Here is a 15,836-nt window from a genome sequence, read left to right as displayed (position 1 = left end):
GAACCGCTTCATTGTAGTTGCACCTACTCTCGGTTTCCCCGCTTACTATGAGCATGCTGTGGGAGGCAGCGCCAAAAGCACTCAAGAGGCCAAGTCTCTTTAAGGACTTGGCAACAACTATTGTTAGGCTTCTCTCTATACAAATCTCCAAGTTGGTTACAGCTGTCCTTCCTGAAGCCAACTGCTGTTATTTTGCTGTTTTCACTTCTTCCTTTCCCCAAAAAACACATTCTATCACTTCACGGTCGTTCTTCACCAAGTTGCCTTCTGTCACCTGCATCAAAACACAGGTCCCAAGAACTTGTCGGACAGCCTTGTGTTCTCCTGAATTCACTTGCCAGCAGAAGACAAGGTAGACAAAATCCCACATTTCTCATTCTGTACTTTGGATGAATGTAGCTGGTCAGGAAGACCTTCTCAAATTTGACTTCCACGTGTGTTACATATTTATTTAAACATATCGATAGCAACAATTCTTCTACTTTTTAAAAAAAATCACTTGCTGTTGAATAACTATTAGAGACTCAAAAAACGTATCCAAAAAATGGTAAGGGATGCCAAAACCTGCCCTGTTTGAAAGGGTAAAAAACCCAATTGCTAAGTTTTATTTGTCCACGTGGGATGAAACAGTTACCTCTGGCCATTTTGCTTTGGATTTGATGTTGGTGATACTTCTTAACTGCTTTTGGTTTGCTGGGTTTAATGAATGGGGTCTAGTTTGGGTTTATTCTGAATGAACCCAGAAGGTATTTATTCTGAATGAAATTAACTGTTCTTCTGTCCTTTACCATGAGATTGATCCTGCTTTAGGAGGAACAAACATAAAAGGGAAATAAAATAAAAACAAATATTTTTGCCTGTATGAGATGACTGCACAGTATTAGAAGGGGGGAAAAAAGGCAGACCATAATAAAACAAGGATCACAAATTTTCAGACAGATGTCAAGTGCCTTTCAAGACAGCCGTTAGACATGAACCTGAATGTGTATCTTTCTGTTTGTCTATTTTAATTAACACCTTTCATCTTGAAGGTCCTGTAAATACTTGGCAAAATAATTAGTGCAGTGACTTCACATGGAAAAGCAGCGAACTCTGTATGCCCACACCAATTCATGCACAGTCCTGATATTTAGCACGTGTTGTATTGACTTGCCAATTCACCAGGACTTTCACGTGTTCCTCAGAAGGATCTGATCACATTCCCCTTAGTTGCTGTGGGAATGGCCAATAAATACTGATTGTTGAGAAAAATTAAAATGTGTACAACTATGCACATGCTGCACATTTCACTTGTCCTACTTTAGCCAAAGAATGTACCGTGCACGTTTGAGCAAGTGGCGATTTGCTGATTTGAAATGGTCTGTTCTGCATAATCGTATTTTCAGTTCTGAAAGGGACTTTGTTAGTTACAAAGACGTGTGGCCGCTCAGGACGTAGTCACTATTACTGTACCACAGATCTACAACACACATGCACTAGATGCAAACCTGTTTGGCAGCAGACCCAGAAAAAGCTGCAAGGGAAATGTAATGCTGTAATCGGTTGCAGCCGCATTGGTTGCGATCCCATTAAATGAACCAGAAATCTGGAACCCTCTGCTCGATGACTGCAGTGCAAAGCGGTTGTCAAGGCAGCTGGGCGCACAGCGAAGGAAGGCTGCACCCAGGCAGACAATCATGGGAATCTGAAGACAGGATGCGATAGATGCAAAACGTGCTAGAGCCAGAACCACAGTCACACAGTTTAGCACTGAATTATGTTGAACAAATTCTGCAAAATCTGACTTGCTTTGGAGAACTGTGCCAAGCGCAGCCCACTTCTATAGCAGTCCAACTATCTCACCTTCCCAGAATCACTTTCCACATCTTGCCAGCTATCTGTCTTTTGCTATCAGACTTCAGAGAGCAACCACGACGGCTGACAGTCTCTAGCCTTCTAGAGAGTGCAAAGACAGAGCATACACCAGTCAATGTGTACCCAAAAGACATTCTTTTTGTGTGAAGAATGAAAGTAAAATGCATGTTGAAGATAAGGAACTAAAATCAGTTACTCAAATCAATCTGCCACTCTGTCACAGAAATTTTTCTACCATCTACGAAGCTGTCATACAGGTTGGATTTGTCAGAGCGATCTCTCCAGTATTCTTTTTCATGTGTCTGCATGGATTTTTACACAGACGTGCACATACATACACAAAAAGAATAGTACCTGGTTGAATCCTACCCCTGATAGGTACTGGAAGAGGAATAAAATTAAATGGGTGCTTTTGAGGGCTGAGAAAACCAGACTTTGCAAGGCTCAGTGAGTACCTACCATTGCGTTCTGCGGGCAGCAACGACAGCAGTGTGGCATCTACCTCCAACAAGCATATTCCACAGAAACGGTGAGAGCAACGGGACCGAGGTGCCTGGCAGAGCATGCCTTGTGTAGTGAATTAAGTGCCACTCTACACTTTTCCACCCTGCTGGGAAGTCAACAGAGGTCAGGCACTCTCATCATCAAGAAACTGAAGAGGATATCTAATGTCCTGGGTGGGCAGAGCTCGTAACTCAGACCAAAACTGAAAGCAAATAAAATGACTAATAATGGGATAAAGTAGGGGAAAAAATGCACTATGTGAGTCAATTCACGTGCACGTGCACTCCCTCTGCAACTATACTGACAATAAAAATTGTGATTCCATCACAGGGACAGAAACTGCTGCCAGGATCTTGAAATATTCTTTTAGACTTTCAAAGAAGTCTGAAGTCCGGCAAATATGATTAAAGGATTGGAACATCTGTCATACAAGGAGAGCCTGAGAGAGCTAGCACTGTTCAGCCTGGAGAAGGCTTGGTGGGATCTTTCCCATCTGTATAAATATCTGATGGCAGGGGAAATAAGAAGATGAAGCCAGACTTCTCAGTGGTGCCCAGTGGAGAGGAGGCAAGGGCACAAACTAAACCACAGGAAATTACATTGAAACATAAGAAAACACTTTTTTACCGTCGGCGTGGTCAAATACGGGCATGGGTTGCCCAGAGATTGCCCAGGGATTCTCCATCCCTGGAGACATTCAAAACCTGACTTGGACACCATCTTGAGCAACAAGCTGACTCTACTCCGAGGAAGGAGGTGGAACTAGACTTTCTACCTCAACCATTCTGTAATTCTCTCAAAAATAATAACCCACAGATTCTGCTGCCCTGAATGAATTAGAAATCAATTGTTTTTAATTGTGCTCTTAAACCCTAGCTTTCCTTTGCAAATTCTACCATCTAGGACTGTGAAGAAAGCCTTCCTAAAGTAAACAGAGGATTACCCACAACGTGAAGTTAGAGGCTCTTTGGCAGATTTAAGCAAACAACAACCGTAAGGAGGTGTGAATTGTTCTAATTAACTCCATGGGTACCTAGCTGGCAAGCTACACTAGGGCAATTTAAATGCCAACATCTCATCGCTGAGCACTTTAGCAGAAATCCTCAGGGCTTGTGCGTTCCACAGTCCCCCAAGGCCTAAGGACATTTTCCAGGGTGACAGAAGTGCCAACAGTCCCCTACACAGAAATCACACCCTCCAGGTGTCCCTTCATTTCTGGAGTGCAGTTACAGCCATCTCAGGGACAACGTAAGGTAAGTTACAGGTAGAAAGCCTGGCAGCAGGCTAAAAGAGACCAAGAAGGAAAAGCATCAGTGGCAACTTGTGAAGAAATGGAAACTACAGTCAGATTCACTCTAACCTCATATTCCATTTACTGAAGTCCTGAATCTCTTAACTAACCTAGTGATGACCCAAAATTCAGAGCTGGTTGCTGTAGATGGTTGCAGAAGTTTAGTTTGCTGCGGAGCACAGGAGACCAGAATCAAGCACAAATACTGCCAGAAAATGGTACATGTGACTGAGCACATCTGTAGGTGGGACCGAAAGAGCTCTTGCTATCTACCTTCTAGATCTTTTAAGCCACATAAAATTACAACATCAAGTGGTATATTGACCTTAAAATATCTTTAAAAAAGGGATTAGGAAGGAAGACACATGTAAAATACTTCATACTAAAGAATGTGGCATCTGTGCAACATGAACAGCTTGATTATTCATCGCGTCCAAGTTAAAACTCTAAACCCTCAGGAGGTATTTTTCAACTACAGTCACAGAAGAAAGTAAACAAGATTAAGTGTGGTCACAACCACGTCAATCTCACACAAATGCTGAAATTTCACACGGCCAAAAGATATGGCCTTGCCTTCACCCTGCTCACATCCCAACATTCCCACAAGCTATTAGTAAAATAAGGGAGATGGGTTCACTACTTCCCCTGAGACGGCTCACAATGTGGCCACACAAACGTTAGTACTGCCGTGTTGGAGAACGTGCAAAGCTGAGGCCCAGGGAGCAGGCAGATTTTCTCCTTTCATTATATTAGAGTTACAGTGGAATTACTGCTTCAGAGAAAAGAAGCAGGAGGGTGTGAGTGTGAACGGTAACGGGAGAAACGCGTACATCTCCTGAATAGTCCCAAACATACAGGAATCTTTGTTACATATATTACCTCAGTTCAATAAACATAAATATGGGATAATGCCACTAATTACATCATCAATAAAAATACAACTGACACTACCAAAATCCCAAATTTTTGCACTATGTTTCCAATTTTTTACTGAACTAAGTAGCATGCTACAGAGAAAGTCTGGCCTGTCTGTCATCTTACAGGTCAGCAAAGAGTGTGGAGACACCAGGACAGAAAAGGCTCTCATGCATTTTCAAGAAGGTACTTGAGGACAGAAGCTTTATTGGCTTTATTTCATTGAAATAAGTAACACCGGTAGATTTAGCTCTGGCGCCAATGGACAAAATTAAAAAAGCCAGGGCTATTCATGGACTGCAACTCCCCAAAACCTGCTTCTTCCAGTTCCAAAAGTCTATTTTAGGCATGTGAAATTCACTTACCACAATCAAAATTACAGTTTTGCAAGTAAATTTTCACAAAAAGTTTTTTTTTTTTTAATTTAATCCTCTACAGGTGAGATTGTTTCAGTATTTGGCACTGTCAATATAAATGAAGGAGAATACCAGGTCCTTGGTGAATAGGAGAGAAAATAATGAAATACTATTATACTATACAAAGATATACATGGAGAAAAAATACTACCCCAAACCCTGGGCTGGAGTCTTCGCCAATAGTAATGAACTGACCAGAAAAGGAATAATGAGTATCACTCATCTGGGTTTCATGAAGGCAGGTCTGATTTACAGAATGAGTCAGTGAGAGAGAAGAAAACGATTAAAACACATTAAAGATTGGCCAAAGGTCAGGAACACCAGCATAAGATCAAGTTTTTAATTTATCTAGTGATCTGGAGTGAACTATATAGTCTGACATAAAACTAAACGCTATTCCGTCAAAAGAAGAGTCTTATAAAACAGAAGATTAAAATGCCCTTTTAAAGCAACTGTTTAAAATGAAAACTTTCATTTTTTTCTTCCTACCTTTTGCTAGACCAAAAAACGTCATTTTGCTATTCTTATAAGGGAAAGCTGAAATTAGTGAATTGTTTTGGATATGACTTTGTATTAGATGTGACTTTGATACTACGGTAGTTTTTGAGTGAAGTGTGTTTGATTGATGTGGACATCAATACTATTTTATTTTATTTCCATTTTTGAGTAAAAACGAACTTATCTGGACAGTAATAGTAATACAGAAAAGTGTAATGTAACTACAGCTAACTTTGTATGGTTGTTAACATACAAAATACCTTAAAAAGGAAGGGAACTAGTTCCCCAAATCTATCCAATACTTTTGAACTACGTACCATAGGAAACTACTTTCTTTCCTTCTCAGAATATTAAGAATTCACCACAAATTATCAGGGAGTTACCACGAGTTCTGCCGGGCTGTTGAGTCCCCTTCTGACAGCTGTCGAAGATCTCATTGTCATTTCCTCGGGTACCAGGCTTAAAAGCTGCGGCATGAGAATCACTCCTCCTGCTGCGATACCGCTGCTGACCAGGATTACTTCACCTTTATTTCAGGCCAAATCCATCGCTATGTCATTATTTATGTAGGGTTTTCTTTCTCTCTAGTAAATGCCCTGATCAGTGCATTGCTCTCACACATCTTTTAATATGTCTTTCCTAATTATTTCATACTCCTTGGGGATCTTATATACTCAATGCCCTACAAAGAGTGCTCTTCCTCTTAAATACATGATCTTGCAATTTTCTTATAAACTGGCTATGAAGAGAAGTGGTTTGCGCTGAGGAGGCCACTAAGCTGAAGTCTCAAGGACTGAACTTTGGTCCAACCACACTTAAAAATCCCCTTTAATAGCTTCAACACAAAAACCCCCAGCATTGCATTAACAAAAGCAGTATCATCAATACGCAGAAACTTCAGAGTATTAAAGAAACAATCCTGAGAGCTAGAGTAACAACTGAAACAATTCAAATTACAAGGTAGAAAGTAGGAACAAGAATTTCTGTTGCATGCTGAAATCATCAGCTGAAATTGTAAAGGGAACGAAAAACGTGTTAGCATTTGATTAGCAAATGAACCACTATGTTGTAGTTACAAAGACTGTGATTAATCAGGAGAGGCATTTCCAGTATACATATAGAAGATAGCATGCCGCTAAAAAAGTCGTTGGTAAGACCTCCTGTAAAATAGCATATATAGTTCTGACTACTCATATTTGCAGAAATTAATTTCCCTAAACAGAGGCAGAAAGAGGCTATGGTATCGGTCAGGAAATGGAAACCCTATCATACTAAAGGAGGCTAAAAGACATTCGCTGGCTTCCTTTTCCAAAATGAAGACAGGATTAGGGGGATCTAAGACGGCACATCAGATGGCGAACATCACAAGGGAGAAGAGTTATCAAAGCTGAAGGACAGCACTGGTGAAACAACACAAGTAGAACTCGCTGTGAATAAATTCAGCCTGAAAAGAGAGTGGTCCCAGCCCTTCAAAGGGGTGAGCTTCTGAAACAGTGTCCTCATACAAATAATAAGGATGACAGACTTAAGATGGATCTTGATAATGAAATGAGATGACATAATGTTGTTACCTATTATAGAAAAGAATTGAATTTGACACATGAGATATCTTACTGTCCTATGTTCCTGTCACTTTTCCCAATTCCTCTGCAGCTAGGGTGCCAAGAAGTCTGCAGACAGAAAGTTGGCAGGAGTCTGGGGATACAACCGCCCATATTGGTGCTCTCTTGGAAAGAAGCACTGTGTACATGGGGTTCCACCAAGGCCACCCAGACCAACCGGCAGCAAAGGCTTCCTTATGGCACTCTGCCTGCCTGGGTCAAGCCTGGTCGCAGAGAGCCAGCACAGAGCAGCACCTCAGACCCCACGCTTGTTCATCAGATGCTGTCAGCTGTAGTGACAGTGGCACGGAGTTGCATTTGTGGACATGGGCACTGCTTAATGAACACTCCTGGTCATTAGCAGTTAATCTGCTTGGATTTTAGTTGATGACTTGAAGATGACACTGGACTGGGAATTTCCTGTCATTTTCTTATGCTGTTGTTTTCTGCTTCTTACTATCCTGTTTCAGGGATGAAGTAACCCCAAACAAGTCTCAAGTGAAAGCATACATACCATTTATCCATGGGACACCACATACACATTTCCACAGCATTTGCTGTACATCCTGCTGGCCTTTACCATGGTTTGTTACTGTTCCTTTATGCTACTCTCTGCAGGGATAAAGTTTCCTCTGAGCTACTCATAGCACCACATCGACTATTTCCTCTTGCAAGGCTGAAACTAGGAGGAAATCTACCTGTGGGCATTCTGCTGTTCTTTTACATGAATATCACATTTGTAATTGATTAAAAATGTAAATCACATTCCTGGTGCTACTGTGAAGTCGCACTTCAGGTCCAAGAATTTATTATGAAACTGAGAGAAATCAACATATTTGGAATGATAGGGCTGTTCCAAAAATAAAAATGAAGCAGAAACTGGCATTTTAAATTTTCAGTATACATGCTGCTATTACATATCAGAGTCTTACAATCACAGAGCAATATGTACTGTAATACACAGACTTTAAGGTAATACTTACATTCCGTAAGGCAGAATACGGGGCAGCATAAACATATGAACCTAGTTCCTCAGAAGCCATTCTAACACTCCAGGACGTCCTAACCAACTAGGTACTTTACATCTTTTAAGCAGAAGATTAAACATGTCACCAAAACCCAGCCACAGTTTTAGCGGCCTCACTTAAAATGAAGTCTTACAGAGAATTAAAATTCTTATACATTCATCTGGGTATGATGTAAGAGTATTGCTGCTAGAGGCCATGTCCTCTGAGGTATCAGCACTGCCTGAGGGGTCTAAGAGTTCTCGTCTCTCATCTGGGTATATGAATATTCCATGCTATACCAGGGTCAAAAGCCAGGATTGAAGTGCTAACCTGGTTTACATTTTAATACTTAAAAGCACCACACCTGATCTGGTTCTCCTCACCCAGAGTTAGAAAATCCACTACTTCCTTGCAAAAGTGTGGCTGAGGCTAGCCTGAAGACCCTTGTCCTTATGCTACAAATTTCCTTCTTCTTGCTATGCATATTTACCCTCAGACAACATCTAGCTCTTAACCTCATCTGCCACTTCACAAGCTGTCAAATGACTATTCAAGCATTAAAAAAAATGAAGGGTCTGTTAAGTTGTAAATTAAATGACAATCTATAGCTGAAAATTAGCAGTAATGTGCCCAAAACTTTATTGATTGCTAAGAAAAGGTGAATAACTCCTCCTAAAGCTGGCTGTGTAATTACTGACCTTTAGAACCCAAGAGCTATTAATTTAAGAACAGATAGCTGCGAACTAGCAGTGAGTTATTTTGCAACAGGACAGTAAAGGCACGTATCAAGTTTTTGCATGTGTTCAGTACCACCTTGAATAGCATTGTTACATGCCTATATTTTCCATTTTAATGCAGAATATAACCCAAGATACATCTGGACATAACATGCCTGTCAACTAGTTCAGATGATCAGTGGGAATGTACCCACAGATACTGAGGCCCTTCAGTACGTTTTAAGAACTCCACATCCTTCCAAAAAGTTTTTTCAATTACAGTTAAAGTCAGGAAAATTGCATTGCCAAGCTCAGCCACAAATGCACTACAAACTTTTCATCTGTACTCGGAGAGATGGAGGTGGAAATGGCCAGTAACAGGAGAATAGGAGACAGTAATCCCACATCAGTAAACTTCCTTTACATATGGGAGACACACACACAAAAAAACCTCCACCTCTGTTAGTACTGCTGAGTTTAATCTGTTAGAGACTCTTGTAAAATTCATGGAAATAGTAGTTTAACGACTATTAATACAAATGCTTCAGAAATATTTAACTTTTTTCTTTTTCTTCTTAGTAATAAGCACTTACTGTGAGGGAGAGATAGCTGCCTTTTGACAAAGCAAACTACACTTTAAGAGCATTGGTCAGGTGGTGGAGTTTACAGTAAGAAAATTTTAAAAAGATAAATTAACTGGAAGTAATGAAAGAAAAAAAAAAAGTATCTGACCTGGTGCAGATGTCCTTCCATGAAGAGTAGTTTCATTAGGCAGGAGATCTTTTGAGTTGGAAGTGAACGGTGATTGTCTAAACGTGTCTTCAGAAAAGAAAGGGCTATAGGAAAAAATAAGACATCTTTTTGTAAACAAAATAGCAGTCAACAGAAGAACTAAATACGATTTTTGACTCTAACACCTTAATTTTATAACAAATACCATCTTGTTAAAAGCCCTGTTTCATTTACAGAATTCACGTTGAAAGGTACGCAGACTGTGAGGCAAGGTGTGGAGAAGAGGCGTGCTTTGGTAAAACTGCATCTCAGAGTGAAAACTGAAGTCTTCCCAAAAGGCTTTTAACTACATTTTAACATCTCAGATTTGCTATACCACAATATGGATCATTAAAATTAATGCTTCAAACATTTGTATTCCACTGTCCAAAAATTTGGATTCTATTGTCCTATCTGGAGAGGGTAATCAGGAAAGGTGGAAAATGTTATTATTTAATAACCTGAGGTATATAATAATTATTTTTAAAACAAAACTTTTCAACTTTTAGGTTAAGATGTTGAATAGTTCTCTTTTGACACAGCATTCCATGAATAAAATTAACTTCATGAGTTTGATTTTTAAAGCAGGAAACAATTCATATAAGCTAACTGAATGGTTACTTCCCAAAGAATATTAAGGGCAAAAACTATCAGCTACTTGACACCCAAAAGCATAGCATGCTTTGGTTTTAATTAACAGGCAGTAAAAAGTCACTTTCAATAGTGAATTGGCATTTCTGTCAAGGTATTTTGATTTCTGCTCAATTAAAGATTGTAACAGAAACAAGAATTCCTTGTCTACAGTACAGACAGATATCAGTAGGAAGTATCTCAAAAAATTCAAAATGAAAAAGGACAGTCTTTCTCGGAAAACTGTTTTCTAAGGCAGTGTATTCTATCTGCATGCAAACGATCAATTTCCTCTAAGTAAAATGAGAATTACATTAAATCTGATCTCTCTGATATTGAGAATCCTTAACAGGCTGGTGTATAGCAGGTGTTTTAAAGGTGCAGGACAGGAGGCCAGCTCATTTCTGCAGCCTGTTCTTATTCAGTAGTAAAATACAAGAACCTTTTCAGGATGAAGAACGCACTACGAGGTCTTATGAAGCACTGCACAGCAGGTAGTCCAGACCCAGAAAGCACATGCCAGCAGCACCACCCAAGTTGACCCTACCAGTCCAGATACCCAAGGTGTCCACCTAAACCATGGCACTTGCGTAAGTTTTCCATCATACAGTTTTTCTGCGGAGAGTGAACAAAGTGTTTTCCACTGAGTCACTTGTATTCTTAGTCAGACCTCTTCTGCCTTGCAGAAACTTGCTGATAATTAGTTAACTTGTAACACTTTTGGCAATCATGTTATTTACTGTCTCATTAAGTTTTTCGGCCATTATTCATTTTGTGCTGTTCCATATGTAACAGTTAATGGGATATTTTGGTATTTCGACAAAAGTTTGAACATAACCATAAACACAGCCAACATTAGGTTGTGCTGAAGGATAAGGCATGAAGTTGCCCCAAACCTGAACAGTTCAGTCTAGGCAGATAGCTGAACAATGCATAATACTCAAGAAAACAAGTGATTAGCATAAAGTAAAACAGCTCCAGCCCACATGTGCAAAATTTAACTTCTTCCAAGGCTCCCACTCAAGGGTGACATAATATAAAACAGACTGATGCTGTATAAAAATACAGCATCATTTATTGCAGCATTCCTCTCACTGTTTTAATGATTTGAAAGAAAAACACCAATAAAAAAAGTTTTATTATTGTTGTAACTCTTCAAAATCTAATCCACTCAGGTTTCCATGTTGGCCTTCCTGCTTGTGCCTTAGATTAAGTCACTGGGACACTGCCCATTGCTGGTTCCGAGCAAAACAGATGATGCAGAGCTCATGTATTTCAGGCTAGGCCATATATCACGAGCAGGTTGCTGTTGAAGACTGCATCGTGTTGCGTGCCAAGGATTTCCCTCTCTGCCACTGGCCTCCAGTGAACTACAGAACCATCCTTGGTTACCTCTTTTCTGCCTTCCTCTAGAACGGCAGCTGAGCTTCTTCAGTGTTGGCCCTATTATTATTTTTATTTCAGCAGATAACGTCCTCTGTCCTCCAATTCCCAGTGCAAAGTATGGAGGGAGGAGCTCCTGTTTCATAGTAAGAAATTACATAAATTGTTCTCAATAACTGTGCAAAGTCCCTTCTGATGAAGATTAAGCCTTAGGATTTTTTTTTTTCTGGCTGGACTTTGGCAGTTTTATGGCTACATAGTTCTAGATGTAAGAAACTTATCTTGGCATCTTACGCTGGCGTACTCACTTCCAGATCATTTGCTTTCCACTTTCTTTCTTCGTATCACAGATGGCAGGCTCTACCACCTCAGTCAGCCATTGAACTGTGAGCAATCGTTGCCAGTTTCGGCTACCTAAGCAAAGTCATATGGAAGTACATGCTCGCAAAGCCCAGGAATACTTACAAGAGGAATAGCAATATATAGGCAACAGTTAGAAATGTTAATATGGAGTAAGACAGCAAAAAGTGCTTGCGCACCCCATCTTGCTGGGCTTTGCTGATTTAAGACTGTCATCAATGACACAGCCTAATCTCTCTGCTCCCCAGCTGCTCACAGGTGGACAACACTGATCTCACCCTGGCTCTCTGCAGCTGTCAGCAAACTTCACCCAACAACTGCGATTCAAACTGCAACACCACACGTTTTCTTAATGCAGTCTGAGTGCCTCTGTGCTCCACTGGCTGCTCCATCACATTCTGGTTTTGAGAAGGCGTCATACCCTTACCAGTAAAGACTTCCAGCTGTTTCTTTGGTTTTGGGTGGGGTTTTTTTGGCAAGGTCTTTCAAGTCAATCTGTTTGAACTCGCAGGATTTAGTAGACTGACTTATTTCCCCTTTAAGGGGCTTTTCTCATTCATGTCTTCTTCTGTTGATAGATAAGCAAGATAAGAAAAGCACTGGGAAGAATTGAACCAGGCACTCGGCATTTCATGCCCTGATAGGTAGCAGCCATTATCAGGATTTCTCAGTGCAAGTTTGACAACAGCCAGCTGTGCTACCCTCTTAAAAGTTGGCAGCCAGAAGAAGGGGAAGTTATCTTTGAACTGGTCTCAACTTTTCCAGTTTGAATTATCTTCGATAGATCCAAAAGTAGCTCTGGATTCTCACACCAGTCCTGCCAGTAACATCATGAGACATCAAAATCTGTTTTCAACTGACTATTTGTCACCCCATCCCTGCAATGCACATTGGATGGTTCGTGAGCAGTTGGATGATACATGCATTTATCTCCATATGTATCTCTCAGACTTACACTTTCTAAGTAGTCATGGGAAGTCTATGCAGGCTGCATATCCAACAAATTCCCAAACTAGCAAATATGGGAAGCGTTCACAGTAGCCAGAAGTTAAAAGCTCAATTCAATTATCTTTCAACTTGTAACACAAAGTCCCTAACGTACATTTACTGAGCTGGTCAGTTTATCAGAAAAAAATTATTTATTTATTACAGAATGGGATAGGCTTAGGAATTTAAGAACAACATATCTTAGGAGATCTTTTCTTCTGCAACTGAAATGCTTTCCAATTTCTGCCTGGACAAAGTTGTCTCAGCAGGCCCTGAACATGCTGGGAACTTCTGTAGGAGGGACTGCAAAGGCACAGAAGGTCTGACCCTATCTTTGAAGGAACAGTTTGTCATTTCAGTGTGCTCAGTTTCCAACACATCCACACTGATTAGCGATCTTTCAGGTAGGAAATAAATGTCCCCCTGCCAATTCCTGCCTACTCCTCACCATGAGCTCCTAAGTTTTTACCAATTCTAGCTACCACTTATTACATAAAAGCTTTGAATTTTCCCATAGGGACACCTCAGTTTGCCGCTCATGTATATGTAAACAACTCATGAGCTTGTCTCCAGCCATCATACTGTAAAGTGCGTATTTCTTTAACACCACGTGCTATAATTAGATCATGTTTTTAATTCCTGGATAATTTCATTTATTGTATTAATGTGACTGCACTCTTTTTCACTAGCATTGTCTTACAGTCTGACTTTTAAAAATTCATCTCTGCAAGTCACTGAGATGATAGAAATACTAAACTGAAATTTTTTTAAAGAAATCCAAGTTTGACAAAAGATCGAATCAAAATCACCTCTTCTCACATTGGTCTGTGTCTTAAAATCCAGTTGTCAGCCTGTTCTTCCCTCAAACACTGCATGGACCATGCAGTTTCTTTTAGGCTTCAGTTTTTGTAGGAATAAAATAGGAAAAATAATTCTTAAAATGATGTGTGAATACTTGATCAGAGAAGAACAGTCATTTTGGCCCAAAGGCCTTTGTCTCACGAACTCTAAGCAATCAGATCCATAGGTGTAATTTTTCAGATATAGGTTACATTACTCATGAAAATATCTTACACTTGTAATATCAGGTCACATTTGCAGGAGACAGACAAGGAGTTCACAAGGCAAAATGAAGCAATGCCATTTACACTACAGCTTTGCAGATAACAATGGACTGTACTTACCTAGCTGTAGTTCTGATGGCGTTATCTTTATTGTGGTTGTGCTCTTTGCTCACCTTTTCTGCAGAGGAACATACATGGTTTTTTGTGATTACCATATATAACATTTTCTCTATCAGGCTTTATTCAGCAGAACCATTTTAATGCTTTCTGATAACAGCATAATCCAGAGTAATTTAGGGTAAATGGCTACAGCACGATCAGAGAATGGGCATGACTTTATTTAAACTAACACCCAACAATTTTTTTTAGCTTCCTATTTCAGTGTTAGTGCTCCATGCGAAGTGTACAATACAAGAATCCATTAAACACAGTGCCGATATCACTGCCTTTATGTAAAAGCTGAGGTTCACCTGCTTTGTCGAGAGAAACGGACAGTGTAGCCCCAGGAGCACTGCACGCTGCAGCCAGTGGCCACTTACACCAGTAACTACCATCTATAGGTTCCCCTATACTGCAAGGCCTGGATCAGTTGTCACAAATTATTTAATTAGCTTTCAAAAATACAGGAGTTGAACTCCAGCTTTTCCAATTCAGTTCAAATATTGTGAGCCTGACCTGACTGTCACAGTGCTCTAAACATATGCTAACTATAGGGGACATTTGGGAAGGCTTTTGCGTTCTAAATATGAGGGTAGAAGGACTGTAACTCCTATTATTTTTCAGCCCTAGCAATCTCACACTTTCAAAGCACCTTAATGGTTATACACAATCTCTTTTTGTTCTTCAAATTCAGCTATCGACGATTTCCACTGCTTTTACCTGATAACTGGAAGAGCAGCTCGGATGCCATCTTCACCGATATATCTTGGCTGAATAGGTTTCTTTCTGGGAGCACGCGACCTTCTGGTGCCTTCTGCATGTGTTCACTAATGTCTCGCCCTAATAAAGTGCTGTAGCCAATATTTTGGCTTGGTTGGCTGGGTGACGCTGAAGCCTGCGAATCATGAATATCAACTTCCATTGGTTCTTCCTTTATCTTTACCATCTGGGTTTCCTTGTAACTCTCAGCTGCAAATATGTATTTAAAAAAAAAATCAACAACCGCCACAATTATTTAATTAGACTATGATTTTTCAGAGTACTCAAAGCAGGAATCACAATTACAAAGTTGTAATTTGTATATCGTATCACTGCAAATGGTAAGGGAAGCAAGCAGCTGACTGCTACAGTATTCTTCTGCGGGTTATAAATAGAACCAATCTCTTGAAAATAATTTTTCAATCTAGAGAGCAGAAAGCAGTTGCATATTTGTAAATACGAGAGTTATATTCTATCACTTTCTATGAGTACTGGGTGATCACACACCAGTTAGCGAAGTTTTGTTTTTATTTATTAAATGAAGTTGCAATGACACACCAGCTCTCCAAAGGTGGGCACTGAAGACCTCTTACAAACTCTAAATTACCGTGTATCAGCAGAAGTATTGGTATGGGGATGGCGGTGGAGGAGAAACCTCATCTGCTCCTCTTATGCTCTCTCTTTTATGGAAAATTCCAGACAACTATGTGAAGAATCAGTTTGTTATGTCTGCATATGCTTTTTAGATGCAAGAAGTATTCTGGGGCCCATGCTTTTCTAAAATCTGATTTTCTAACAAGCATAGCTATTCCCTCATACATTACAAAATCCAATGACCTTAATGATCAGTTTCCATAAGCCCATATCCTTCCCTCCTTGCCTTCCTCTCCAGTGTCCTAGGTCTAGCAAACAAAACCATAG

At 40.0% G+C, this 15,836-nt stretch overlaps 1 protein-coding gene across 1 annotated transcript in view; it reads right to left on the bottom strand.

Moving 5' to 3' along the window:
• LOC104162051 (zinc finger protein 827-like) overlaps window positions 1-15,125 on the bottom strand; it is a gene marked incomplete at its 5' end in the record, with an annotated part of 37,194 nt that extends 22,069 nt beyond the window's left edge. Inside the window, 3 exon segments of the mRNA XM_009700693.1 lie at window positions 9,535-9,638; window positions 14,118-14,175; window positions 14,877-15,125. Coding sequence (XP_009698995.1) covers window positions 9,535-9,638; window positions 14,118-14,175; window positions 14,877-15,125 — 411 coding nt within the window.
• Between the last annotated feature and the right edge of the window lie 711 nt (window positions 15,126-15,836).

This window comes from Cariama cristata, unplaced genomic scaffold, assembly GCF_000690535.1.
Source record: "Cariama cristata isolate BGI_N322 unplaced genomic scaffold, ASM69053v1 scaffold4420, whole genome shotgun sequence".
Taxonomy (NCBI): Eukaryota; Metazoa; Chordata; class Aves; order Cariamiformes; family Cariamidae; genus Cariama; species Cariama cristata.
Note: the sequence above shows the minus strand (reverse complement) of the source record. Positions and strands in the feature narration are given on the sequence as shown.